Below are 26,055 nucleotides of genomic sequence, written 5' to 3' on the forward strand. Positions count from 1 at the left end.
GAGTACCACCGACAATCATAAGGACGCCGGAATATCTCGTTCCACCTTGAAATTACCGCGTCAACCACGCTCGAGATCGAACAAAATTTGTTGTATTCGGCCCGATAATTCTGTTAATCGACACTGTATCACTCGTATCCGCTTTTAACCCACAGTCCGTCACGCTCGACGATAATTGGTACCACTTATCTCAGGTGCAGAAATTTTGCTCCGACTTACGCGTTACGGGCCCCGAATGAAAAGAAACATTGCGAACCTCGCGTTAAATTATATCGCGGTTTCAGTCCACGAATCTCGCTCTGGATCCCGTGGATCTCGGAAATCAGTGTCCCGGGGCCTGACGCGCGATCGATCGACGCGTTGTAATAGGATGGCTCGAGTGTAACAACGAAAGCGTCGGTCCCACTCGGTCAGTCGCATATTAATACCTGGGACCGTGTAGCCAGGAGCGGGCAGCTGCCGGCTCGTTTGCAGCACGCGATACTCGCGCTCTCACCTGTAACGTATATCTTTTGACCCCTCTCTTCGTCCTCCTCGTCGGTGTTTACCCGTCTCCGTCTTTCCAACCTGGCCCCGGTCGTCGTCCCCTCTCTCTTCCGCCCTCTTCGTGCTCGTATCTATCTCCACGAGGAGCACTCGAAATTATTATTCCCGGTTCGCCTGCTAAAGGCCCCCGTATCTCGCTCGCTTAATGTGTACAGGCTGTTCCGATATTCGAGCACAAGCGCTCCTCGGCGATTTCTCGTCCGGGGTTCTAGAGGCGGGACGCTCGATCGACGATCCCGCCATGAAATAAGCACGACGTCAATGAAATACGCCCGTGGTCGCTTGCTCTCGTCGACGGCCGATAATATCTTCCACTTTTTTTCTCATCTTTCGAACTGAAGGCGAAAGCGATATCTGTCGAGGACTTCCGGTCGGAAGATAAGTAGAATAAAGTCTCGATAATACGCGTCCAGATCCACTGATTTTTAATACCGAACAGGGGTACGTTACACACCTTTATCGAAGGAACGTCATCTTCTTACAGATAAAAATTGATCTATTATTACATACGTATATTTGTGGCGTCTGTGTTGTCGAGATTTTTTTTATGGTAGAGGTGTGTTTCTAAAGATAATCATATTCAACTTTTCATTTAAAAGTTGTACGAGTGCTTGAGGAAGGCACAGATCTAGAAAGAAGTTGCAGGAGGATCTCTATATGGTGAAGATGCAAATTCGCGGACGATTGTGTTACGGTATAGGTTACGTTCGTCCCATAATCAAGGAGTGGTCGACCAGGTACGGTTCCATATAAACGCGTACGTTCGATAAAAGGGCGATGGCTCGATTAAATTCTCGTAGGACGAAAAGTCGACGATAGTCGTTGGTCTTCCGGTTTCGCCGCTTCTCGGTTCGATTAGTAACAGTTATCAAGGGGAGATTTATCCGACGAATCCGTGGATGGGAGGCGACGCGGCTGGCCTTTGGAGACTCGGAGAAGCGGTCGCGGGGAAAGCACACCGTAGAAGTCGACCATAACCGGCCACGTTTTATGCGCGTATAAACGTACGTGTAACGACGGAACGAGAGTACACACGCGCCGCCTACTCTAACCTGTTAACAAATATCCAAGGCGGGCGGTTAACATGCGTTTACGATAATTTATCGTGCCGGCGTAGCCCGAGCAGGCATTATGTTCGGTACCGAGTACACGCGTACGCGAGCTGATATCGGGTCACTGCGAAGAATTGAAAAGAAGTCCTCCTCCTCTCTTCCGGCGCTCTTCTACAGTGGCCCGCCATAGCATTCTCCAAACGTTTAACCCCTAACTTGTAAAATGCTGACGAAAAGAAATAATGGAATTGGGGATCATTGTTCTGTGAAAATCGAGACGCGAAATTGAAAGCGGTCAGCGTTAACGAGCGGCGTAAATTGGTCGAGCAACGGATTCTTTCTATAAATAGAGGTGATTTTCTGGATAACGTTCGCGGCGGGGGAAAAAAATCTAGTCGGATCGCGGCGCGTCCTCGGAGCTGGCATAAGCGCGTCGTAGCGATTTCGATCACGCACAACGGCCAGCCCCGGCCCAGTGATCGATGATCGTCGCGAGGCGACTCTGGGAACGTTTCAGGCTCTATCCCCCATTGACAAAGAATATCGACGGCCGTTGCGAAATCGAGCGGTGGCGCGCACGGCTCCTCGACAATCGAGGCACGATCGTGCTTAAACGATTGATAAAAGCTGCCGGACCGATCCATCATGATGCTCCGCTCGTCGCGAGCCTCGATCAGCGACGCTCGGGGAAAAAAGAGGACGAGCGAACCCGCTGGAAAAAAAAGAGGACCGCCGGAACCCAACCGATCCACCGGGATAATTTGTATTGCTCCTCTCGATCGAGTCGTCGTCGTCCCGATCGTTCGGATCGGGCCTAGAGGCAATTATTATTCTCGATGATGAATTAATATCGCTTAATACAGGCGGACGAAGCTTCCTGCGGCTTTGACGCCCGATAACAGATCCGTCCACGCGATCGATCGTTCGTTGACTTCCCAAAAAGTGGCGACGCCTATCGCGCTCGCCAACAGAGGGACACGCTCGCACGTTTCTCGCAAGTGGCAAGATGGAATTACTAGTTTCCTCTGAAATTAAACAAATATCATTTCTCGAGATGTGGGAAAAAATCATTTTTCGCGGGAAAAGGAGTAAAGATTGTTGAAGAATCAGTAGCAGTAACGTTAAACATATTTTATTCGTGTTAATTTATTCTCTGAGTCTCTTGGAACGTCAAGAATAGAAACCTTCATCCAGAAGACCAAAGTCTAATAGAATTTCTTCCGAGATCTCGACCAACGATGCAAACTGAACAGCACGAGCAAGTCCTAGAGGAACGTCATTGGATATTTTCTCGACATAGTCGAGAGAAACGCTATGAACGTGCCAAATATGCGCTCCCGCCTGTTTGCGCTGCGGAATATGTACGTGCTGGGAAGTTGCAGTTTGGAGGAGTCGCTGGAAACGAGATTTCATTCGGTGGTTTTCGACGCTCGTTCCCACATTTTGACGCTCGTTTCCACTTTTCGACTCCGACTATTTTCCCCCGCTCGTTATTGCGTTTTTGGCGAGCCTCCTAAGCGCGAGAGATATTAGGCGTGGTCCGAACGTGTCTATATATCGATGTTGAAATTAACGTTACGGTTTTTTGCACAGCCACTCGGTATTTAATACCGTATCGAGGAAGTAATATACATGCATGGGAAGTTTAGCAAATTGCTGTTTGCGATCTGACCTTACGATAACGATCGTTGGTTCATTTTCGCTGAGAACAAAAACGAATTAACGTACGTCGGAGCGAAATGGAATCGCGGTCGAGCGTTAATTATTGCATTCCGAAGGATTCAGCAATTACTTACAGATATGGCTACCTTTTGTGACTGAAACACTACCTCGCGCACAGAGGGATACGTGCTGTAGCAATACACGGTTTCCTATCATCCTCGTATTACTTTACATCAAGTGACGCAGCGCTGCTCTGAAATAAGTCTAACCAACCAGCGGTTCATTATGCGAAACAGACAGACCGCAAAGAATTGCACAAGCGAAGGTACTACAGGCGGAAACACCGGATTATAACTATCAGATTCAATGGTACCGCAGTACCCCGGTCGAAGCTACCTCATCTCTATCAGTTTCAACTACAAGAAATCGAGCCACGAAAGGCTCGCAGATACCGGGCATTCGATATCGAGGAAAAAGAATTTTATACGAACGAAACTCGCCGGTTTCGGTTTTTACCAATCTATTTTTGTTTTATCGACGAAAGCGAATTTAAATAATCGCGCCAAAAGGACACGATCTCTTTCTTTCGATCGTTTTAAATATCTCCGATATTTCGTTCGAGTCAAAGTGAGGGGGAGGAAGGTTAGAGACGTTTCGTAGACGTTCCACGCAAGTTTCATCCGTTTTATTTCCAGTTTTCTTTCCCGTCCCGCCATTAATCATCGGCGATACGACCTGCGAAACGTCGCGAAACGGTTTCCGGGTCGTGCTCGCGAGTCTTAACCCCGGCGACCTTAACCGCGAGGCAGCCATTCCGAAAATTCCCGTGTCCACGATATACAGGGTGAGCCGCGATGTTCGAGCCGATTTCGATCCCTTAACGAATCAGTATTTCGAACGAAAGTTCATCGATATCAATTAGCGCGAAACAAACGCTCAAAAGTATCCTTTTTCCTGCATTTAGCACCGTATGTTTCCCATTTATGCAAACGCAGTTTGTTAGAGTCTGTCGATTAAAATTTCGACGCGTTGCAATAGTCTTAACTCGTTATCGTAGGAGGAGGAATATATGTATTTTGACGTCCTCTTCGATTCGTTCTCGCACGAAGAACAACATCGTTTCGCCGTGACACCGTGTATATCGTTGGAAGAGACGTCTATTCGTATTTAATATACGATATCGGTTCGCGAACGATCGGCGGATCTGTACGCGGAAACGGAGGCCTGGTAGCGGGAGACCGTAACTCCCTGCTTAACTTAAGTTATCGCCGCCACGCTGATTATTAATGTTGCCACTATTAATAACCGCAGGTTACGCGGATCGCGCACCGGTGAAATATTATACGGTGCACCTGAATAAGTAACTCGACTGCCACGGGAGGCAGCAAAAAAAAAGACGACGGTTTTGCATTCGACAGAGAGTTCGCCGCGGGATTACGAGGATTCATTCGGTGGAGACTCCGTTGAACGCGTCTTCCGGCCATCGCGACGGTTGGGAAATCCTCGAGGAATTCGTGTAGCGATTCCGAGCGGTACCAGCGATTTCCTTGCACTCGCCGGTCGTTTTAACGCGTTCCGAGGTAATGGTCGTTTCTTGTAAAGAAGTTAATTGGTTCCTGCGACAAGCCACTCTATGCATACCTGCGACGATACTGTTGTTCCCGCTCGACGATTTTCACCGAACGAACCGGTGTCGCTCGCTTGTCGGCCGCTCGCAACAAGACGAGCAGTTGCGTCTAAATTATTCGGTTTCCTTTCCATTCGGAACGTTCGCAATGGGACTCGTGAGAAGAGTCGTTATCGATGTACCACGCGACCCACTAACGAAATCCTCCACGCGTTTGTAAACCTTTCCTAGTTCCGCCTCGCGTTACACTATTCTATAACGAAAAAATCCGAATACCGTTTGTCCTTCGATTTAAAAATCGTATTCCTACACTATGATGGTGACTATGAATGAAAAAGAATGGGTGACGTCTCAAAATATAGAATTCCAAGATAAAGAGTCCAAGTGATTCATGCGAAACATTGCCCTGTGTAAGAAAAATACAAAATATAAAAGTTTGACTGTTTTTTTATGATAAATACATTCGAAGGTCTCCGAGTTTGAAGGATCGAATGGTCGTATTTCGAATAGGTAAAGATTTTCTATACACGAGGATCGAGATAGCAGACTTTTGAACCGCGTTGCATTAAAAAGTAATTGAGAATCGCCTCGCGGTGCTTCGACGTTTCGTTGACACGCAGCGGCGTGGCACGAATCGCGTTGTAAGTCGCGGGGCGACACGCACGTCTACGCGCCTCGTTTCGTGTAGAGAAACGCGCACGATGCACACTGGCAGTATCGCTCGTTGACCGGCCGACTAGGTGCTACTCCTCCGGTAATTTCACCCGGATCTGCATATTTTAGCACGAAAACTTCCGGTCGATCATTATCCCTCGCGGCTCCACGGACCCCGCTTTTGCTTTGTCGCGCGCGCGCTCGCGCTCCACGCACAAACACACGCTCGTGGCGCGCCACGCGATCCCCGCGATAGAAAATCGTTGCACCCTGACCCGCACCCTCGCCAGGAAAACGTCGCTGGCCTGGAGAGACCGGGAAATGGGTCTCCGGAGCGGGCAATCGCGTCGCGGCATCGAGAGACGCAATTACACGCCCGCCATTTTCAAAAAAATGGGGGGAAAAGTTATCGTAGCTAAAATTCCCCGACCATTCTATTCACTGGACTCTATCTCCTTCGATTTCTCAAACAAATATACAAATAAATAAACCAACGAATTTTATTACGAAGACATATTTGAATCCAAAAGTTGGCAGATGATTGTAGAATGAAATACATATAATACAGTATTTGACTTATCACACATAATACCTCGAGCAAAGAAGGAAACGTTCTTCCAATAACAATTTCAACGTCTTCACACGATAGTTTTCATGTTTTTTTTTCATTGAATGGTCAATCGTTTTTACATTTATAGAGTTAACGCAGTTAGTGACGATTATCGAAGAATGATGTCGCGAGTAAGGGGGGGAGCGGAGAAGAGAGGGACCAGAGATGGCGGATACTGTTATAGTTTAATAACAGCCGTCGCCCGAAACGGCTGGAAGCTCCCGCGCAAACAGAGCAACGCGAAATTACTCGGTAGCCTCGCATGACGGCTATTATTGCCGGGCAGATTCGTTTATTTCGAAATTACCTGTTGATGGCAGCGAGATATTTTCTCGCTGCGGAGGTATCGTTGCGCTTTATCTACACGCACCAACCCCCACGCCGCCCCTGTCGCAACGAGCGAGACTCGGGTTACCGTTATAAGAACCTTACGGCCACGAACGCCGTGCTTAATTGTAATAACTATAATTAGCACCACTTATCCGACCGATAAAGAACTAAAGCACGGAGATGGGGGCGGGTATGGGCTGTTCAGCTGGCGGCGCGAATCGCGACGGGCCTGAAAAATCTGCCCCGACGTTACGGGATTCGTGGAATAAAAAAAAAATCCACGTCGTCGATGGAGCAGTTTAACGGTTCGCGTATAAATAAAACACAGCTACCAGTATTGTTGCTTCCACGGGGGGAGGGAGAAAGGATGAAAGAAAAATTGTTGCAAACTAAATTCGGAAACTGTTTTCGTTCTGTACACATTTTTCATGGAGTCGACGGTAACCGAGATAAATGAAACGCAATTCTATTTATTTGTAACCGTATCGCGGGGAAACGTCCTTGTCCGTAGTCCTCCATTTTTACATTGTTGCGGCACAAAACGGGGAAAACCTTTTCATGCCAAACGGAAAATTTTTTTACCCGCGGTTTGAAAATGTTGCATTATGAGTTCGTGCCCCGGGAAAGTTTTGCAACAACGTGATACATTTTTACCTGCGAGCCGACTTGATTTTATATTCCCGAGGAACAATAACGTGGGAATCGTACGTATTCATAGCGACGCTACAATAGCAGGATTTGATTAATCGTAGTATTTTTCAGAAACAAAGACGATGCTAACAAACGAGTACAAGCTGATTATTAATCTCGCGGTAAACATCGGGATCCAGCGGAACTTTTATCGGTGCGTGTAGAAATTACAGGATTCTGTTCGAGATAGCGTATGTTACGAACCCGTGCATCGTTTATTCCATCGCCGTTTTACGGATCGTATAAATTTTAAAAATAGCTCCGTTAAATAACGAAGATAAAATATTCAGGGAAATTGGGGCGGACTCGTAAACGAGAAACGTTAGAGGAATCACTTTCCATCGATTCGATATTTCCCGAGGTAGTGGGCCACGTCGAGCACCTCTGCCGAAAGAACGCTCGCTGATTCTAATCGCCGCGACGGCCAATAAAGTCCAATTATAAAAGCTCCGCGCAGGCGAGCAGCGATGCACGATCTTCGGGGTTCCGTGGTCGGGATACTTACGACCGCGAGGAGGACGACGACGAGGGAACGAGAAGGAGGGATACGGAGTAGCGACGGAGTAAAAAAGAAATGGCCGCGAATGAATTTCAACGAGGCCCCGCGTATTTGACTTTCCTCCGGTCCGTTGCTCGCGTTGATCCTCCGCCACGAGCCCTTTCCGAGAACCCAGGGCCCCGATCGTCGCACTCCGCCAGCCGCGGCCGTGTCTGCCCGCATTATGGATGCGTTATAATTACCTATTCATTTTCCATGGGCACGTAACATCGAGGCGCGCGCTGCTCATGCGATGCACCGGTGCTTTGCACCTGATTGCAGATAGAGGACGAAGAGGGCGGTCAAGAGCCGAGGGAGAAGAGGAGGAGACTGTTCCCTCGTGCGGTTTACGCGCTGTACGCCTGTCGTCGATTGCTCGCGTTCGAGCTGTTGCTCTCTGTGCGCTACACGAACCTACGTGCATCGAGAAATCTGACCTGCCACGGGTCGAAACGAAGGATTGTTTAACGAGTAATTTATCGGGTTGAATTATGAGGATAGGGGTACTTGAATCGGGCCGCCGGGCCTTTCGATAGCTAAAAGCGCGAAGACGCGAAGGTCGACTAATATTTTTAACGTCAAGATTCTATTTGGTAACGAATTCTAAACGTAAAAGTATTAAGGCACGAATATTCTAAATCTAATGGTTTCGAAGATATGTATTGGATTATTGGGATCGGGAAACCTCTGTGTAGAGGGCGCTAGTGATGCGTAACCAACATGGCCGCCGTGAAGATTAACTTAGCGTAAGGAAATACGGAATTGGAAGGCTAGAATTTTGTTATTTAATCGTGGTTGGTGTATTTTGAGGGTTCGAAGCGAACATTTTCCCTGTTAAAGCTTCGTTTACCGTGAATAAACGGTGGTCGCGTCGCGAATAATTCAAGATCCCTTCGCACTGTAACCTAATGCATCCAAATTTGTCATGTCGAAATTCTCAAGAGTGTCCTAAGCAACCATACCACCAGGACCGAACAGGGATGAATCCAATTCGAGCCAACGGATCTGCTAATACGGATAATCTAAATCTAACTCAGTCTAATCCACAAGGACTGTCTAGTATATAATGTATACCTCGGAATAGCTATTAATGGAATCCCGGACAACGTAAGAAGTAGAGCAAATTATAACGTTGCGATGTAATATATTTCGATAACAATTTCTAACAAGCCACGGAATCGTAACAAAGTACGCAAGTTACGATAACTGTAATTGGTGGCCAGCGACCCGTGACATGATCAGTAACATATCAGTACATCGTTTAACCCCTGAAGAAGTTGCAACACTGGCGAAACGTTCGTTTTCCTCGAACGGAAACGGCTTGCACCCGGAAGCCACGACCGGCATAAATTGTCGGAACCTGCGCCTTGAAAGCTTCTTATATCTTAAGTACTCGTTACCTAAACCTAACAACGCAAACCCAACGTGGTTCATCGCATTCCCAGCGCCGCGAGTCGTACAGAATCCTCCTAACGAAGCGAAAATATCGATCGCGATGGCGTCACGAAACACTCGTCAACTTTTCCAGATGCCCGATACCGGCCATCGAACGAACGCGTTTAACTGCATCAGGGTCGTCGTATCGCTAACCATTACAAACAATTTATAACAGGTCCGTGATGAACGCCTAATCGCGATACCGTCCGAACACATGCTTCGTTAGTAGCTCTTTTTGTGCCTCCAGCGTGCCTCGTTGCCCCGCTATCTGTTTTTTCCGCTCCGCGAGCGCGTCGTTTCCCGTGCACGCCACGAAACGTGCAACCTAACCGCGTCTAGGATAGTATTCGGGAAAACGGTAGCGTGCGTATCGCCGTGTCTCGAACCCTGACGAGTCGCGAACCATAGGTGGACGCGTGCGTGCACGCATGTTCGCGAACTAACGTGAAAGCGACCAGTCGCGATGAGAAGTAACTGCTAGGAAACACGAGCAAAGCAGAGGGAATTTTGATATTCTTGAACAACATAGAGAAATAATTTTCCTGTTTGGTTTGCTACCGATCTATGGTAAAAATGGAAGCAGTATGGTTAAATTTTCAATTAGGAAAACCGATTTCCGGGGGGTTGAAATTTTTCAAAGTAGTTTAATCCCATTACCAATTACTCGAACCACCTTTCTAGCGTGACAGATCGCGACTCGACGATGTTTCCGCGTTGCAGCTCGGTCAGGGAGTTCTTGCTGCTGAAACGCAAGAAACAACCGCGTTTGTTTCGACGATTTAAAGGATTAAATCGCGGAACGAAGGCTCAATGAAACGACGGATAACGATCTGACCGGTTGCAAAATCGTTTAACTCGAGGCGTGCGATTTTGCCGTTCGACCGGTTGAATTAAACGCTTCCCGCCGTTGCGACACGCGTTCCGTGCTGTGTATCGTATTAAAAAGATCGGTCGGATCGTCGTCAAGATATATTCGGCTCGCTCTAACAACACGTTCCATAATTTGTACAAGGATTAGACTGATGAGATATTTATTCTCGCCGTTTCTCCTGGTATTTTTGCCACGGTTGCGTCACTTTTCAACGTGGCCCCGCTGCCATTGTTCCGTTGCATTTTGCGCGGGTCGCCGTTTATGGCTTTGCAGTGGACGATACACGATTAGCTATAAAACCGAAAATTTAGAGGAAAGTAAAAACTCGTAAAGTAAATTTAGACGTATCTCAAACTCTTTTCCCCCCAAAAACATGTATAGTTTGTTTCTTCTTGGAACGTTGTATCAAATTCTTTTTCCACGTAGTTGAGACGCTTGTCAAAATTGAGCTGTACAAAAAATACTAGAAATCTTACACCTATTCGATGGACTCTTTCATGCCAAACGGTTGTTCGATCCTCCGACCGTCTATTTTTCAAGGGAGCAACCGCTTTGGAGTTCTAGGAAATCGGTTCCACCGGTTGGAGCAGACCCCGGAGGGTGTCCTGGCAATCTCCGGACGTATCGATTGTCGTCTTTGTTTATAAATAAAGTTCAGGGATGTAACCGTGGACGTCGATGTAGGTGCCCACCGCATAAAGTATGGGGAGGTATCGCGACGCCCTTCGTCCGCGGGGTAAAATGGAAATGCGTGGCAGCGGGCGGTATAGGCGAAACCCCGCGGTTTTCGTCTCTTTCGACCAACATTCACGGAGAACGAGAGAGCCAAGGGGGAGTTCTTTTGGACGAAAACACCCGTTCCTAGTCACGTGTCGCTGAAAAAAACCGGGTGATTTATTCCCATCGAGGAGTTTCCTTCCATTTCGGCCAGGAAACGCGTCCTTCGATCTAGGTTCGAAAAACCTCGGATAATCTGGAGACTTGCTCCTTTAACCCCTTGTTTAATGGTCAAACTCAACATTGTTAAGTTTCACAATTATGAAGCTACTTACTCGTCATCAAAACACACATTTTTACATTTACGAGGTACTCATAAAACAAATCTATTCTTTTTTGTGGTCATTCCTTAAATGAAACTAAATAGTATATGTTCGACGAATTATTTGAAATTAAATCGTACGTCAAGGAGTTAGCCCTTTGAGTGCTACGAATTAATAATCGGTATTTTAAGAATAAATTGCATTATTTGGGTTAATATTCCCAAGGAGCGCTTTGGCCGGGAGTATTCGGCGCTCGAAGGGTTAAATTGGAGGCCCGATTTAGAAAATGGGCTCGTTGGCCAGCTATTTTATGGAAACGGCCGCCGGAAGACGGGTCCATAACTCTTGGATCGGAGTTCTAAGCACGAAAATCGGTGGCGAACGATCGGAGGCCGCGTCAGGATTCTTTCGGAGGCTGCGCTAGGCTCGCGGCGAAGCACAAGAGGAAGGAGAGGAGACGCGAAGAGGGTCGTGGCGAACGAGAAGGGAAGAGAGCGCCGCTGAGCGGCGCAGTTTATTTCGGTCGGGTTAATTAGTGTTGCCTCGCGAGGTTTACGGTTGACATTTCGTTGGTCGTTCGTTCGTTCGTCGTTCCAGCGTATAGGAGGAGACGGGGGAAGTGAGGAGGAGGACAGACAAGGGGAGACCGGCTTTTTTACGGCAACATACTGGTCGGCCATACCGAGTGCCGTGGAGGAAGACGAAGTCGCCGCAGAGGAGCGGTACAGAAGAGACGACGACGACGACGACGACGACGACGACGACGACGACGACGACGAAGAAGAAGAAGAAGAAGAAGAAGAAGAGGAAGAAGAAGAAGAAGAAGGAGGACGATGAACAAGGACGCCTCGACCAATAAAACTGCAGTGCCCCTTGGAAGGTGCACCGAAGGCGCCAGGGCAGTCTGGACCTCCCTTATTAGCTCCCCTCTTGCGACTTTTACCGTCTACCTCTGGTCCCCGTAACAACCTTTTGTTTTATCCTACGGTGTGAATATCGCACCGTTTTACGGTGTCCAGATTAGACCCGTCCTTGTGGCACGCCGACGGAACGAACGTTTCCATGGATATCCTCGAGTTTGCCCGTCTTGGAGAGGGTGGACGGTTTCCGCGTTTCCGTGTGGGATCTTCGAAACGGACGATATGCTCGTAATTCGTGTTGGGACGGTTTACGGGCCCCGGGGTGTCGGCCAGCGATTTCCCTGTTTCGCCTCGAATTAGGTAGTTGAAATCTTTCCCCTCGTTAGGCCGCGCCCGGAACGCTCTCTCGCAGTAACGAATTACAAGAACCTGGCAAAGGAACGAGACAGATAACGGGGGGGAGGGGGAAAGGAGGCCTTCGGCTAACTGGGTCGAGGGTGAAACAAAGAAGGAACGGTCAAAGAGGGACGGTCGAGATGAACGAGTAGCGAGGTAGGTGGATGGTTTGCTGCCTTATTAAGCAGTCTTATCGCCGGAGACAGCCTGCCTCGACACGGCCGTTTAACTTTTACTCGACCTGCAAACAAGTAGTGGACACACTGGCCAGCGAGATAGGACTCAGCCAAGGTACCCTCGGCCCTGCTACGAACCCTCCGCCTTATCAGGGCTGAAAAACTTGACGGCTGTAAACACGAAACGACGCTGCAACTGGCCTCCAGATACTCACCGCGAGATTTACAGCGCTTCTTTAAACGGCGTTAACTACGCATAGAGATATATTTAAGCGTTACTTAACGAAAGACCTCAGCCGGTACGTACGATTCGCGAGCTACGTGGACTGGGGGAGGGAGGACTGGTCGAGGAACTTTGTGTCGCTTTGGTCTTGCAGGCCTCGAGATACTCCTCCGTACGGAGGACGATCTTCCCAACGAGGTATAGATTTTTAAAACGTTGATCGTTCTTATTTTTGCTCCGAACCACCGATTCTTAACCGCGTATTTATTTATTATACGAGGCAGAAATTAGCGTACAATATATTTTTATGGTCGACATAGAGAACGAAATAAAATTGATACAACTTACAATGTGAAATTGTAAGCCTGATTTTTGAGAGACTCGGGCCTTCTTGTATATTCGTTAGCTAACGTGCAAATAGGATTTTAAGCTTTACGACAGTGACGTGTTTTCTACCATCCCTCTACGAAATATCGAGGGTGTACCAGGTTTCGACTTGGCAAAAATGGCGTTCGAAGAGTCCCCGTGTCCTGAGGCCGACGGGAAAATATTTGCCTCCCAAACAAGACGTCGAACCGGGCTCCTTTCTGCGGTAAACAAAGATGGTCTCGCGAGGAGGAGGAACGGGATTAAACGGGTTATTGTGCGGTTTCGAGGGGTCGCGGTGACTCGTTGAAAGGGAGTCGTGGCACGAGACGAGTCGCAACGGACGACCGGGGGCACAGTTTTCTCGAAACGCGCGCATTATGTCGGCGACTGTTCGTCGAGGGGGCGTGATCGGCAGGTCACTAGGTTTACGCAGCGCAATAAATCATCCGGAAGGGCCCCGTGGGCCCCTGGCGTCCCCCCTCCAATGAGGAACGGTCCCTCAGGGTCAGGTACGAGGTCCTCGGAAGGATCCTTATCTCTCAAGGACCTCGTCGACCTGTCAGCTAATCCTATTAGCGGCACTGAATCTTGCGTCGCGTCGCGACTACCATTTTTCCAAGTTTCTCTTCCCACGTACGTTTTCTTCTCGACCAGTCGCGACCAACACGCCTCGCTTCCGGTTCGGATCAATCTTATTTAATTATCGCGCCACAGACGGTGAACGAATCTCGTATGAATTCTACAAACCTAAAATATATCAGTCTTGCATTTTCCCAACAAACAGACTCGCGTTGAGATTTCTATATTTTATAATTATTACATAGAACACCGTCGAACACTTTCTATCTTCTAAATGGTCTTTGCTTGGCATCTCCTTGTAATTATTCACAGTCAGTCTCATACTTAATAACATTCAATTTTTGTTTTTCTGTTTTTCTTTTTGTTTGTTATGAAACTATCTTCCATACTCGTATCTCTTTCTTTACTAATGGGTTAGGTTAATCCCGTGAATAAATAAATATATCCTGAACTTCAGCTCTCAATAAACGTTTATATATTGTATACAGTTACGCCCACTTGCATTCGTAGGTACGCCATAATGATGTATTTCACAACAAATGAAAAGAAACTAGTTTGAAAAGTGAATCTCCATTATAATGCATGAGTACAAGTCGAAGTAACTGTATCTGTACATACACGAATTGACCAATATAAACTATAGTCGTCCAAAATGGAGATTAGGTTTGGATTAGGTTTTTCATGAAGTTTATACACTTATTTTGACCAAACGTACGAAAAGTGAGTCACCATTGTAATGTACGAGTACGAATGGGGGTAATAGTATCTGTATATACGCGAATCGAACGATACAAACCATAATCGTTCAAAATGGAGGTTCGATTCGAAGGGGGATCGGGTTTGCGAAACGGTTTGTCTCTTCGCGCGTTTTTCCACCCCGCGTGATGCGTCCGTTTCCTTCTCGGGTATCGTGCTTCCGGTTCTGATCGCCGCGCGGGGAATTCTCTCGGTCGAGCGATCTCCTCGGCGCGCGTATCTTTCTAGTTCGCGGAGCGTTTCCCGCGCGATAGACGCCCGCGATTGAGTTTGCTGGCGTGCAGAGAGGCCTGTCGGAACGTTTCGCGCGTCCCGTGTAACTCCACGCGGACGTGCCGCGTGCATTACGTTTGCAAATTGCTCGGTGCAACGTCGCGGAAAATCGTCCGCCACGCGGGCCGCATTGACACGAATAAGACACATGACCGACCAAGCATGATGCCAAGAAAACGCAACCATAATAAAAAATTCAATCCTTTTCACCGCTCTGTTTCGTACCGTCGATCAAATTGTTTAGGGCGACCGCGGTTGTCGGCCATCCTGGGATATACATCAAATTATTCCTCTCACGCTGTATAAAATATTTTTTACACAAAAGAACTCTTAACGATATATTTGAGCAGTATCTCTAGAATAAATATAAACGAAGATTCTCATCGAATAATAAAATATTTACACACGATCTTATTCGAAGATATAAAAGAAGAAAATTGTAATCTATATTTCCAGTTGAGATGAGCTTCCAAGTTCGTTCGTCGTGGACTATAATTTTAGATTGGAATTTTCATCGAACATGTAACGGGTCGAAAGTTGTTCGTGTTTTACGTGTTATTTGAAAATTCGATGCAAACAAGAAATTCGTTCGACCGGCAGCAGCGGTGGTCGTTGTTATTAAGGTATTTGCGAGAAAACGCGGCATCGTTAAGCTTCGACACTCTAATTTGCCGGATAAATACATCTCGACCAGGCAACGGTCGAGTCCGGCGCCTAATAACCCGTGAAATTAGTCGAAATGCCACGGGAACGAAACCATCCCCGTGGCTAATCCTTCCAACGTCCGTCGTTCGTGAAATCTTCGAATCGGTCAGCGTCGGGAACAGTGCTTCTCTTCGATCTTAATTTTCTCTCAGATTTGAACATTTTAAAGGTCTCAAGAATATAAACCACGCAAAATTTATTAGGTTGCATTATTCCGAGGTGTGCAATTAAGTCCAAAAAAACAAATCTGGAAGACACCATTTTGATGCAAGCAGTGTTCGAGTCGCAGTGAGTTTGGATTATAGATTACTCTAAAAATAATTTTGTCGCGAATAAAAGCCAATATCCTTGGAGCAATCGTACGAAGAAACGACAGTGGTAAGAATAAGAAGTTTCATCAATTAAATACTCCACTTAAGTAAGATACTTTGACGGACAAGCAAGCCACTTTGGACCGTTCTGTTTTGCACTGTTTTCGTTTCTAGAAATTCAGTATTTAAAACCAAATAATTTCACAAACCGGTCCACTTGTATTTAGTCAATGTACGCGTCAAAATAGAAACGTTTATTATTTAACAAACCCGAATAATTGGATTATTTCGAAAGGTTAATGCTGATATTGCGATTATTTCAAATTTATAATCGTGTTGATCGTATTTATACCACTTATGCTCGTTAGGAATTTTTGCTGCACGCTGAGAGGACGGTTCTGTAATTTTCCTATTACTTTTATCGAAATTTACAGAGCGTAATTGAAAATGTCTGCGTTCTCGTTTGCCTCCGTGTCGCCAGATATGAAAGTCTAGCACGGAGTGGAATCGACCCGTCAAATATGAAAGTACGCGAAAAAACCGCGGCGATCGTGTTAAAAAATTCCACTGAATCATCGAACCGCTCGACGAGCCACTTTTCGCTAATAAACAATTTCCCGGGAACGATTCAAATTCCGCGATATTTTTCAAAGCTTTTAACGGTTCGACGAAACGGTTGCCATCAGCGAGCGCAAGGATGGTATTTCTGTAAACCATGACAAAATTAAATTCTTCGAAATGATTATTACTAGAGAAATTAATATGTATAATTGAAGTAACACGGTTACCGATGCCACAAGTTCATGCAATTTACGCCAATTGAAAAACAGTTCGATACCATTGATCACAACACTGAAACTTCGTTATTTCACAAAATTAATGTGTTCTCTGACGTTCATCAAAGTCCATGCTCAGGAACCATTCGTAATTAAAATCGATATAGTTGGGTTCGAAAACTAAATTCCTGCGAGGCAACAGGAGGGTACTTCGGTTCCACCGGTTTATATTTATTTCCTTAACTCGGAGACTTTTCTTCGACCGCCTACTACTAACTCAAGCACACTTTCTTACGAAATAGATAGTAAGACATATCATTGTTTTACATTCTTTTTATATAATCACTTTAAAATAATAACATCGTTGCGTTCCCTTAGAGGGTACATCGAAATTCTTAGCTGGACGCCCCTTCAGAGGGGACAGCCGAGTGTAAAGGGTTAAAATTCCACTCAACGAACCACTTTTCGGCTAATAAACTATACGATCCTCCGAGTAGCGAGTAGAATTCTTGGATATTCAGGAGCGCGTGACGGCGTGACGAAACTTCTCGTCACGGCCGTTTCGTCGGGAGTCCCCGAAACACCCCTCCGGAGCCGTCAGCGAGCGCAAGAAGGGTGTCCTTGTAACCCAGACGTTTGCTCGTTCCTGTCACGTAGCCGTAACAAAGTTTCCGAGGCCGGGAAGCATGGAAACGGGCGGCACGACGCATCGCGGGTACTCGGCGATTTCACGAGCCGGACAATGGCGCGATATAAGCCGGAAGAAGGTGGCTCCGGCCGTTGGATAAAGAAAGAGGAGAGATTCGGGTGGCCACGAAGGGCGGGGGAGGGCGAGCGCGAGAGAGGCCGACAGATTTATTCGAGTCCCTCGCCGTCGGGTTGACAAGAGTAGACTCGCGTAAACATACTCGTTTCTCCTTGTTCCGCCGTGGCCGTTTGTCGCGGGCGACGCTCGGCCCGCGGGCTGGGGGTGGCGGGCGGCGGGCGTCGAAGCTGTATCGTTTCACGGTAATTTCGCCGAGTGGTGGGGAGAATGGGTGGCGTCGCGGCGGTGGTGGGCACGTTCGATTCGAAAGGACGCCCGCGCGCGAAACGATGCACCAATCGTACGGCCGGTCCCGTCCCACGTGACACGCCCGAGGAGTCGCACGGAGCCCCACGATTCGTCGACGCGTCGAGGCCACCTCCCACGCCGCGTGGTGGGGGCACGTTGTGCGTTCGGTTTTTCTCCGCCAGAGGGGGAACTGGGACGGAGCGGAGCGGAAGGCCGATGAAGTGGTGTGAGTGGTGGCGAGTCAGTCGCAGACTGGAGTGCCCTGTGAGAGCAGGGGCGGACCGAACGAACGAACGAACTCTCTATAACTAATCGCTCGTGACGCTTCGTCGTCTGTCCGAATGTCCGTCCCATCGGCCGTCGCGCCGCACAGACGACGTCGTTGCCCGTTTTCTCTCTTTTTCACGTCGTGACGCCGACCCGACGAGGTGTGACGCGTCGCGTCGCGTCGCGCGCGCGCTTACAAACGTGACGGGTTCCGCTCCACGCGTGTTAGTAACCGTAGTGCATCGTGTCTGGTCGCGTCGTGCCTGTGGATTCCGCGACTCATCGGTCCGGTGTGCCTCGCGCTGCTGGATTCCCCGGCCGAGACTCTCGATCGTCCGTCGGAAGTGACCAGCCCCACCGACATGTGCTCGCCGCCCGGATTCCACGCTCAGGACTCCAAGACACCCTGATGGCAGTCACCGTTCCGGCGAGACATCCCGATCGTTCGCCGCCGCTCGACATCCTGTTACGTTCGTCGCGTCCCTATCGGGAGTAGTACTTGACTCAGTGTAGACAGTGCAGTGCGTGCAAGGTGCTCTTGTGACCTAATTCGTTGTTGTCGGCCGCGAGAGTAACTCGAGAGACAACCCGACCGTCGACGCCCGTCGAACCGGCCGAGATGTCAGCGTACGCGCAGTTCGGGTACTCGTATCCGTCGGCGTCACAGGTGAGTCCGCAAACCGACGGCACCTAGCTCTGCTACCACTTGGACGACGGGACGCGCTCAAATACACCTTTTCACGTTCGAGCATAACAGGTTTGATCGATCGCTTTCCTCGAGAAAATTACCGTTACTCGAAGTAATCCTTTGTGTCCGATGGGTTGGCTTCGATTGGATACCCGAAACGTGCATACATCGCGAGAATAGTGAACGTCGATGATCGCCAGTCCGCAAATCGTTATTAACGTCTTCGAAGTTGGAGCGTGTTTCGCTGTACGGAGAAATTGGAGCGTACGCCCATCGTCTGAGTAGTAAAACGGAGTCTACGAATTTTACGACCCACGAATCCGTCTTTTGACTTGTCTCTGGCACGTAAAAGTTCATCGAATTGTTTGTCGGAGCACGCGTCTCGATATGGAAAATATTGGAGCGCTGTATGTTTTCTCATGGTTCTCATTTATTCTGCTCTGTGGTTAGATCCTTTTGATCTGCGTAATTTTAAATCCCTAGCTAACGTCTATTTAGCCCTCGACCCCAACCATAATCCTTTAGAAATTGAAATGGAGCGGGGCTAGGTATCTGCCTTCAAAATGCACTTACGCTAACAAGCTCTCGAATTATTGTTACGACAGTCTTGCAATACCTGTTCGACGTCCTATAAGCAATATCTAAATCAAAAAACAAATATCGTTGTTTATTTTCGATGAAAAATCCTTGCTAGAAAGAGACAAATCCTCCCAGAGGGACAGAGGCCGTAGGGATAACGGTTTCTGCCCCATTGTCTGCAAAGTCGTACCTCAATTATTTGACTAACGATGGTCGCTTACCGGGTAGCAATTTTAGAAACATCGTTAATCACGGTTTACGATCGTTTGCTATTCTTTTTTTCTGGAAAACTGACGCATTGTAAAGCAGACAGCTGACAATTAAAGGCTGCTTCCTCGTTGGAACCTAATTTTGGAGTTGTCGTGGGTCACGGTTCGAGATGGAAGTTTTCAGGAAAATATTGCTTCGACGTCGAAACAGCTGTGGTTACCTTTCGCGCAACGTTTATTCATTTTCTTTATTTATCGTCTTTATTGCACAAGCAAACGATAGATATTATATATATATACGGTAAACATTCATTTACCACAAGAGACAAGATAAGAGAAAATGAAGTGTGCACACCGAGGTGCTGTTTCTAAACATAGCCTCGCATTTTATCTAGATAAAAATTTCAAACGACGAGTAAAAGATAAACAATCGTTTATCCGTTACTCGTTAGAATAAAAAATTACAGTTTCAATCGCGGAATGAAATATTTTACAGCGAATGGAATTTAAATAGAGGATGAGAGATGTTCGACGGTAGGGTCACTTTTGACCCGTGGTAAAATTTTCCAACAACTCTTTTCCGGAAGGGTGACGCTAGTAATTAACGATCGAAATAAAAAATGCGTACTTACGAATGGGATAGAATTTAACGGTCGAGCAAGGAAAATTTATGAGAACGATTATAATTGCTAATAGGAAATACGAGCTACGCTATCTCCGATCTAAACAACGAGAGGATTGGACGCGAGATGCAGTTCTACGAGTGCTATGAAACTGTATTTATTCAAATTCTGACGTAAAATAGCGCTGAAAATCCATTCGTCTGTACGGGGCAATTTGAAATTAGCATACGTTGGTTTTGCTCGAACGAGATTCTCGTTTCCGCGACGATTAACGCTCGCGCGATTCGAACGATCGACGGTTCCGAGCGTACGCGGAGAAAGTTTCGATCGTGGCTGTCGATGATCGAGAGTGAAATTTTCCCATGTGCAGCCAATAGGTTCCTCCCGGATAGGTGCACCTGTTTCGCGTAAATGTTCACCGACGGCCGTCGCTCGCGAGCACGACACCTTTGGGACCGGTCGAAAATGCACCGCTGTCGATCGATGATCGATCCTCCGTTGCGTCACGCTGTAAATCGAATCCCTCTTTAGAAATTATGAGTCTCAATTACGATCGAGATCGATCGTTACTCAATCCAACTTTCTTCCTGCGCTCGAAGGAACTCTGACCGATTGATAGAGCTGTAAAAATCGTCGCGTCGATCGATATTCGCTAATTAGTAAATTCTAGGAAGATATCGGCAAGGAGCTGGCGCCGATAGAACGGTCACCACGAGGCAACTTTGTCTATTTACACCGAAAGATCGCCTTAAATACTTTCTGTTTCTTTTTTATTTATACGCGGTGTTTTTTGTAAAGATATATGTACATATATGTACAGGTATATTCGTGCTCGCAATGCATTCGCTCGGTAGGTATCGAGAAGATTTATCGTCCGCCGCTGTGTCGAGTTAAATTAATTATGAGGCGATTAAAATTCCTGCGACCTGCGCGTGCACCGGGTATAGTCTATGCTCCAGGTTCCATGGTGGCCAGGAAATTTGCGAGATCGTGGAATCGGAGTAATCGCGAAATTCGATTAGCGTTGACGAATAAATCTCGGCGATATTGTGTGCGCGTAATAGTACAGCTGATAAGATTCATCGATCCTGCTTAACGGTTCTTAAAGGTTTCTTGCACGAACGAAATTTCCAACGCCACGTATTTGATTTATTTTATATTTATTCTATTTTACGTGTTTATCGCGTCGATCGAAAAATATATGCAGCAGCGAGAAAGTAAAAAAATACGCGAGGTAAATATTGTGTTCGTGAGATCATAATTCATCAAATTTACACATTTATTTATCTACGTTTGTTCGACGATGAGTTTTCTAAAGATCCATCGATAATCGTATTAACGTAACGAGCGTCGATGGAGTGTCGAAACTGGGCACGCGCGCTAATCTTAAAAGGCAAAATAGAAACCAAAGAGGATAATCTTTATTGGTAGAACAAACCCGGGAAAAACTTGATTTACTGTTCGGCGTTCCCGAGATCCTCCTACGGGAGAATTTAAGAAGGTTCCCGGGGGCCAAAGTGCTGCTATAAAACCTGACTTAGAAGAACTGCTTGAAACCAAATAATCCTAATGTGACCTAACCCAAAGGGGTTGCGTACCGAATTGGAGTAATCGTACCTTGGTGAATTCATTTTAATGATACTTGGTGCACCGTTGCGTTATAAAATACCCAATTACCGACATAAACTTATTTACTCGAACTTGGTGCATCGTCGAAAGTTGCGCCCCGACAGGATTAGGGTTAATGGGGAATAATAACACGCGATAAATAACGAGCATCGAATCGAATTGGATTTGTTTGAATCGCGCGGACGCTTGGTGGGCCGCGAACCCGTCCCTGGAGGGTGAAACGTATTCGAGGCGAAAGGGAAAATTAAATTCTGATTTACGGGGGTTCGGTCCAGTGGCGGGAAGAGGCAGAGGACAGAAGGGGTTGGTTTTGTCGAGGGACGCAGGCGCGCGCTATCCTCTCTCTCTCCCGTTGTCGAAAAAAGGGTGGAAGGAGCGGGAAGAAAATAACAGCGAACGCGCAGGTGCAGCCGCGAGGCTAGATGATAATAATACGGGTTAGGTTTGCCCGCATGGGCCGCGAGAAAGGTGCAACTTGCATCGGGAGAGCCGCGACTCGCATTGTTCCCTTTAACGCGCCGCGTGCACGCTCGAACCTGCGGCTTTCCCTCGTTTCGATCCACTCCGCGATAAAAGACCTTCTCCTCTTTCGTTTTGTGTCTCGTTGTCAAACAGTACGCGACGTTTGACGATCCCTGGACTCTCGACTCGGTTCTCCCAACCCTTTCGACGCGGTTCGCTGTAGAACAACACACAACTTACGATTTACTTCTCTTGTAACTCGATCGCGAACGAAAACGAGCTCGTGTTAGTATTATTCATTAATTTTTTTTTACTTATTTATAGGTTCGGTTTACGCTCGAATAAGGGATAAACTCGATTACTATTTTTGGGCCATTTTTCCACTAACGCGAATTAATTTTTCATGTTTTTTTTATTTCGAGTTACATTGATAATAGAAACGTTCGATAGATTAGGAGAATAATACCTGTGTCCTACAAGAAAACTAGGTTTCCTTGATGATGTCAATTATCCTGTAATAGTTGGTTGCGACCGAAGCGTTAAACATCGTATCGGAATTATAGTTTCTGTGTCGCGGAGGCGTCATAGGATTTATAAACGTTACACCGCGACTCGGAAATGGGAAATGAAAGGCCTTTAACGTTTGCGACGCTATCGTCCTGCGCGATTACAATAATTATTATACAGCATAATATTATGTGCACGATAAATCGTACGCATTCCAACGGTGGAATTTTATTACCGGACGATAGAGTCGTTCGGAACTTGGAACTACGCTCACGGAAGATAAGGAATGCAAATGTTCTACTAGCTTCTAATTATTACTGTTGCCAAATAGTTTGTCGATATAAGTTATGCGCATAATTGTACTGTTTCTGCAATATTGACGAGAACAGAAACATTTACAACAAATTTCTACACAGCGTGGCCTCCGTGCGTTAATTACATCTTGGCCTCTGGTTTCATGGAGGACATTTTTAAACATAACGATATACTATAACTAATTCTTTGATAGTTTGGTTAGAGATTGTTCCAACACCTGGGTAAATTTATATATAAAATATTATCAGATAGTGGAACAGTTTTAAAAATAGTTTCGCTCGGATTTAGCACCTGGGACCTCTTGCACAATATTCTAGAAGCAAATTAATACAAATAAATTTATACGTAAAATATTATTAGGTAAAAATAGTCTCGGTTTGGACACCTGGGATCTCTTGCACAATATTCTAGAAGCAAATAAATATAAGTAAATTCATATATGTATATAAAATCAGTGATATTATTAGGTAATAGAATATTGTGCAAGAGGCACGTGGAAACGGCGATACTGGACTTCCTGGTTATTCGAGGCTGTGAAGTTGGTACTCTTGGGCGTAGATACCAAGTACGCAGGGGGGGACAACGATAATGTGTGTCGGTTATCTTCGCTCCTCTCTTAACGTATTCCCGATCGACGAATTACAACGCGTTTTACACGAACGTTCGATGCGAAATACAACGTTGTTAGCGAGAGTTACAGATAAAGGGGGGCAAAGTAATGCCCTTAATTGCGTCTTGGAATCGTCTAAACGCAGCCGGTGTGTCGCCCGGCGTCTAAATAACGTTTACACGGTTCCCGAATGCTTTACGATTGCGTCGCCAGGTCCCGTCGCGCGGGATAATAAATATTTTACGCGGATCATTTCCACGGAAACGCGAGTAACGATAATTGGAGTTTATAGCCTACTTGAGTAAATTTATAATACTGTCCGTCGTAGCGAGCACGGAGCCGAATCGTAAAATCCGCGATTACTGATTAGGTAGTTAATATATTTACTACCATCGGGCATGGGATGGGGGATTCCAGTAGTAAATTGCGCTTGTTCGGTTCGTTTTCTCTTCGCGTCTCTGTTTCTTTCGTTCCCTCGTCGCGGACGTTATTGCGCGTTAAACCGCGGTGGCGCTTAATTTTTCCCCTCGAACGAAATTACGCTTATCGTCGGTCGATTGGGGGAAAAAACGTCCTATAAAACCGCCTCGAATTGAGTAGCTCCGCTTGAAATTACCACCGCGCGCGTTATAAACTCTTTTATGAAGTTCGCCGACTGCTCGTGGCGTATTCGTTGCGTTACGCGGGAACACCTGGTCGGACGCGAAAAACTCGACGATCGCGTTAAACTCTGTCGATTAATTCGAACGACTCCCGCGAGATCGTGTAGCCGTGCGCGCTTAAGCAGCCTCGATTAAATTTTCCGGCATTTTCAAGGTTAACCGTTAACGAGATTCCCGCGCCGGGATACGCATCGGTTTTATGGACGAGCGAACGGGGGAATGCAGAAGTTGTGTTCGTAGTTTTACTGGAAACCGTCCGAGAGCGATATCTAACGATATCAATTGTCCAACGACCGAATCAAACTGCCCGGATCGAGACAAAAATGCCAAATTTTGTGTGCACTAGCGGGCTTTACGACGCCGTTTGCACTTTATAATTATTTCGACGCGTCGTTTCGTTATTTTGGACGATTAAAGACGGATTTACTCGTTTGAAAAATTCATGGAATTTTCTAGTAGTCGAGTTCTACTTCTCCCTCCATCGTCGGTCGTTGCAACGAACGAGGCTCTCGTGCAATAATCGAGGTACTACCGTAGCGGTCTCCATCGTTACGTGCTTCGTAATATTTAATAGATGTTATACCAAAAATTCGACGTTAACAAATAATTCTTGATACGCGTGTGTTATCGAGCTATAAAGCGCATAAAATGAAATTTCTAGGTATATAAAACTCGCGAATCAGGTTCAAGCGGATCGCCATCTAGCGGCGTTAACGAGATGCTCGAGCATAGTTTAATGGCTATAAAATATTCAAAGGTATATGTCATTTTTTATATAACATCTATTAAATTAAAGATTATGAGCATCTAACGATAAATACCACTACGGAGTCGTACATTAATTAAAATCACCGTTAATAGCCGTGTCGTTATTTTACCTCGGTTTATGTTTGCAAAAACGTACGACGACCATAAAATTACTTTTATATTTCAACTTTCTATCAGCGCTAAAAACGATAGCGCGCGGGGAAAGATACCCCGGCGTAGGATTCTTCTCTTTCGACGGTCTCTGTTCGGAATGAAAAACTGGGTAGTCGCGAAAATAATAGAATTGTCAGCAGATATTCCAGTGATTTACGTTTCCACGGTTGGCAATAAAAAGACCATTGAAAATGAGTAATGGGGCGCGAGTTGGAGAGAGAAAAGTGGCTAGGAAGGGAGTCGGTAGCGCGGATAGAAGCAGACGATGACGAGAACTCGAGGAGAAGCGTCTTTTGTATCCGTCGAGCGTTGTATAGGGGCGAGCAAGGTGTTAACATAGATCCAGCTAATATGATGTTAATGATATGCCGGTGTGCACCTGTGAAACACGTCGCGTAAGCGGTACGTTTACGCGTTCGATGCGTCTGCGTGCATAACTCGGCTTACGAGTCACCCGCGTAATGATATTAATTAATTCATCGTCGAAGGAACTACGATAATTGTTACGAAACCTCGCGATAGTTAGACGCGGTTATTGTTGCGGCTATTAACGAATGCAACCTCCTCTCTCGCTCGATAGCAAATATTTGGTTCTAAGATCAACTTGATCCTAGACTATATGCATACGTTAAACAAAAAAATTTTTTTTTCTCTGTATATAGAATTGAGTTTATGACAGTCGAAAGATTTATTTCGTTCCGATAGGTATTTGCCCCCCCCCTCGGAGAACCACTGATTTATGCAGATCGTAATGTTTCGTTGGGAAAGCAACGAATCGGAAGTTGTTTTGTTCGTTGCACGAAATTTGTATCTAGATAAGAATGAGCTCAGCAGCGGGGAACGTTTCATGGTGTACCGTTCGAAGACCACGGTTGAGAATTTGTTCGTTACGCGTAATGAGAAGCAACGATTGGCCGGGGCTCGTTAAGTTCACCGACAACGCATCGATCGCGATCCTTCCGTTATTTGTCAGTGGCGGTGAAACACGTCGAACGGGTCGACTCTCAACGCGGGAACATCTGTTCGTCGATTATACATACGCGAGCGC

At 46.5% G+C, this 26,055-nt stretch overlaps 1 protein-coding gene across 5 annotated transcripts in view; it reads left to right on the top strand.

The window, feature by feature from the left end:
• The window catches only part of LOC143342472 (homeobox protein caupolican), a 116,218-nt gene that overhangs the window by 18,995 nt on the left and 71,168 nt on the right, over nt 1-26,055 (top strand). For 2 of the 5 annotated variants that reach the window (XM_076766392.1, XM_076766397.1), the window contains exon 1: nt 17,793-18,469. The exons of the other annotated variants lie outside the window; for them this stretch is intronic. In XM_076766392.1, coding sequence (XP_076622507.1) covers nt 18,422-18,469 — 48 coding nt within the window. In that variant the 5' untranslated portion in view covers nt 17,793-18,421. Of the gene's footprint in view, nt 1-17,792; nt 18,470-26,055 lie in introns of those variants that run through there. 5 annotated transcript variants of the gene reach the window in all.

Source organism: Colletes latitarsis, chromosome 6, assembly GCF_051014445.1.
Source record: "Colletes latitarsis isolate SP2378_abdomen chromosome 6, iyColLati1, whole genome shotgun sequence".
Classification (NCBI taxonomy): domain Eukaryota; kingdom Metazoa; phylum Arthropoda; class Insecta; order Hymenoptera; family Colletidae; genus Colletes; species Colletes latitarsis.